At 61.5% G+C, this 3279-nt stretch overlaps 1 protein-coding gene across 1 annotated transcript in view; it reads left to right on the top strand.

The window, feature by feature from the left end:
* Positions 1-3269, top strand: part of MTSS1L (metastasis suppressor 1-like) — a 16549-nt gene extending 13280 nt beyond the window's left edge. The window contains exons 8-10 of the mRNA XM_014960756.1: positions 690-866; positions 967-1132; positions 2411-3269. Of these exons, the coding sequence (XP_014816242.1) occupies positions 690-866; positions 967-1132; positions 2411-3183 (1116 nt within the window). The 3' untranslated portion in view covers positions 3184-3269. The remainder of the gene's footprint in view (positions 1-689; positions 867-966; positions 1133-2410) is intronic.
* The last annotated feature ends 10 nt before the right edge of the window (positions 3270-3279 follow it).

Genomic DNA, 3279 nt, shown 5'->3' with positions numbered 1-3279 from the left:
GAGCCTCCTCTTCTCCAGGCTGAACAACCCCAGCTCCCTCAGCCTGTCCTCGTAGCAGAGGTGCTCCATCCCCCTGATCATCCTCGTGGCCCTCCTCTGGACCCTCTCCATCAGGTCCATGTCCTTCTTATATTGAAGGCTCCAGACCTGCACACAATACTCCAGGTGAGGTCTCACCAGAGCAGAGTAAAGCAGAAGAATCCCCTCTCTGGACCTGCTGGCAACGCATCTTTGGATGCAGCCCAGGATGGGATTGGCCTTCTGGGCTGCAAGTGCCCACTGACTGCTCATGTCCAGCTTCTCCTCCACCAGCACCCCCAAGTCCCTTTCCTCAGGGCTGCTTTCTAACACCTCACCCCCCAGTCTGTGTTGATGGTGAGGATTATTCCAGCCCAGGTGCAGAACCTTGCACTTGTTCTTGTTGAACCTCACGAGGTTCACCTGGCCCCATCTCTCCAGCCTGTCCAGGTCCTTCTGGATGACATCCCAGAGCACACTGCCTGCTCATGTCCTCATGGGGTTCACCCCCCACACACACTCCATCCCACCCCACCGTGGGGCAGAGCATCCTGGGTTGTGTGGGGGGAGGTTGACATTGACCTCTGTGTGTGTGTGTGTGTCACCCAACTCCCACCCTGCCCAGCTTTTGGCCCCGGTGTCACCCCCCCCTGGCTTCTTGCCCCTTGCAGGACTGGTCCAAGGCCAGCCCCTACGACCAGCCGGTGGTCCCCACCCTGCAGCGGCGCAAGGACCGCGTGGAGCACCTGCGGGAAGCCGAGATGGGGTCCCCCGCTGGTGGGTACCCGGCCATCGGTGGTGAGGATGCCCCCCGGCCCCGGATGTCACCGGCCACCATTGCCGCCAAGGTACCGGCCCCAGTGCTGGGTTGAGGGAGGGGGAGGCCTTTTGGTGGGCTCCAAGAGAAGAAGCAGGGTGCTGATAGTGTCCTCCTTGCCCCCTACACAGCATGGGGAGGAGGTGTCCCCCGCCGCCAGCGACCTGGCCATGGTGTTGACCCGGGGGCTCAGCCTGGAGCACCAGAAGAGTAGCCGGGACTCGCTGCAGTATTCCAGCGGCTACAGCACGCAGACCACCACCCCCTCCTGCTCCGAGGACACCATCCCTTCCCAAGGTATCTCCCCCAGGGCCACCCAAAATGGCACCCAGAGAGGGGAAGGGGACAGCAGAGGCTTTGGTGATCCTGGGGGCATTTCTGCCTGCAGCAGGTGTTGGTAGCACCAGGCTGTGGTCACATCCTGTAGGGGCTGGTGGGGTGAAGATCTGATGTGTGTTGGAGGTTTGGCGTGTGGCAGAAGCAAGGTGGTAACTACAAGGTTTCCTGGTCCGTTGGGTGTTGGTTGGGTCTTGATGGCTACAGTTGTGCCGGGCAGCACTTTTTGGAGTGTCGTTGGTGTGCAGTGATGTCGTTGTGCACAGCGGTTGGGTACAGGTGGAGATGGTGGCAGATGGTCGGTGAAGGCAGTGGAGGTGGTTGGAGATTGAGTGACCGCAGGGACAGTCGTGTTGTGCCGTGGTTGTGTTGGCTGAGCCAGTTGTGAGCACGTGATGGTGATAGTGGAGGTTGGCTGTGATCACATTGTGATGGCAGTGGTTGGGGGGGTTGTGATGGTGATGGTTGGGTTTGACTACAAGCATGTGGTGGTGATGATTGAGGCCAGTTGTAATGGTCATGGCTGAGTCTGGTTGTGATCATGTGCTGGCAATGGCAGGGGCTGGTTGTGATGGTGTTGCGATGGTGACAGTTGGGTTTGGTTGTGATCTCAATGGGATGGTTGAGTTTCATTGTGGTGCCTTCTGATGGTGGTGGTTGGGCTTGAGGTGTGGTGCTTTCTGATGGTGTGGTTGGGTTTGATTGTGGTGCCATCTGATGGTGGTTGGGTTTGATTGTGGTGCCACCTGATGGTGGTTGGGGCTTGATTGTGGTGCCATCTGATGGTGGTGGTTGGGCTTGATTGTGGTGCCATCTGATGGTGGTTGGGTTTGATTGTGGTGCCACCTGATGGTGGTTGGGCTTGATTGTGGTGCCATCTGATGGTTGTTGGGGCTTGATTGTGGTGCCTTCTGATGGTGGTGGTTGGGCTTGCTTGTGGTGCTTTCTCATGATGATGGTTGGGTTTGATTGTGGTGCCTTCTGATAGTAGCTGGGTGGTGCCTTCTGATGGTGGTGGTTGGTTTTGATTGTGGTGCTTCCTAATGGTTGGGCTTGATGTCACTATGTTGTGCCAGCAATGGCTGGGGCCAGTTGTGATTGTGTTGCAATGGTAGTGATTGAGTTTGGTTGTGGCCACACTGCGACGGCTGTGATTGCGTTGTGAAGGTGGTGGTTGAGTTTGGCGGTGCCAGCTGTGCCACCCACCTCAGCGCCCTGACCGTGCCGCCCCCTCCCCAGGCTCTGACTACGACTGCTACTCGGTCAACGGCGATGTGGAGTGTGACCCCCAGAGCGACTTCGATAAGTCCTCCACCATCCCGCGCAACAGCAACATCGCCCAGAACTACCGGCGGATGATCCAGACCAAGCGTCCCGCCTCCACCGCCGGCCTGCCCACCGGTACCAACCTCCCGGCCGGCACCACCCCGGGGGTGGCCACCATCCGCCGCACGCCCTCCACCAAACCCTCGGTCCGCCGTACCCTCTCCAACGCCGGCCCCATCCCCATCCGACCCCCCATCGTCCCCGTCAAGACCCCCACGGTGCCCGACTCCCCCGGCTACGCTGGCCCCACGCGGGTGGGCAGCGAAGAGTGCGTCTTCTACGTGGACGATGCCTCGCCCAACCCCCTGGATTTTGCCAAAGCTTCGCCCAAGAGGCTGAGCCTTCCCAACACGGCCTGGGGTGGTGGTGCCATGGAGATCTCCGTCTACCCCGGGGCCGGCCAACACCTCTCCGCCGAGGAAGAGGAGGACCAACAGTTGGCCGCCAACCGGCACAGTTTGGTGGAGAAGATCGGCGAGCTGGTGGCCGGCGCCCACGCTCTAGGGGAAGGCCAGTTCCCCTTCCCCACCGCCCTCACGGGGTCGGGCCCCGGCGAGGAGACCCCCGCGCCCCCCCCGGCAGCCTCCATGGACCCCCCGGCCGAAGACATGCTGGTGGCCATCCGGCGCGGGGTGCGCCTGCGCAGGACCGTCACCAACGACAGGTCGGCCCCGCGGATATCGTGATGACGCCCGGGCCAGCGGGGACGTGCCCACCGCCGCCCACGGAACCCCCGGCCCCCGGGGGGCACCCGCTGAGCCCTCCCCCCGCCCCCAACACCG

The sequence above is a fragment of the Calidris pugnax genome, unplaced genomic scaffold (genome assembly GCF_001431845.1).
Source record: "Calidris pugnax isolate Ruff unplaced genomic scaffold, ASM143184v1 scaffold347, whole genome shotgun sequence".
In the NCBI taxonomy this organism is placed as follows: domain Eukaryota; kingdom Metazoa; phylum Chordata; class Aves; order Charadriiformes; family Scolopacidae; genus Calidris; species Calidris pugnax.
This window is presented reverse-complemented; position numbering and strand designations above follow the sequence as displayed.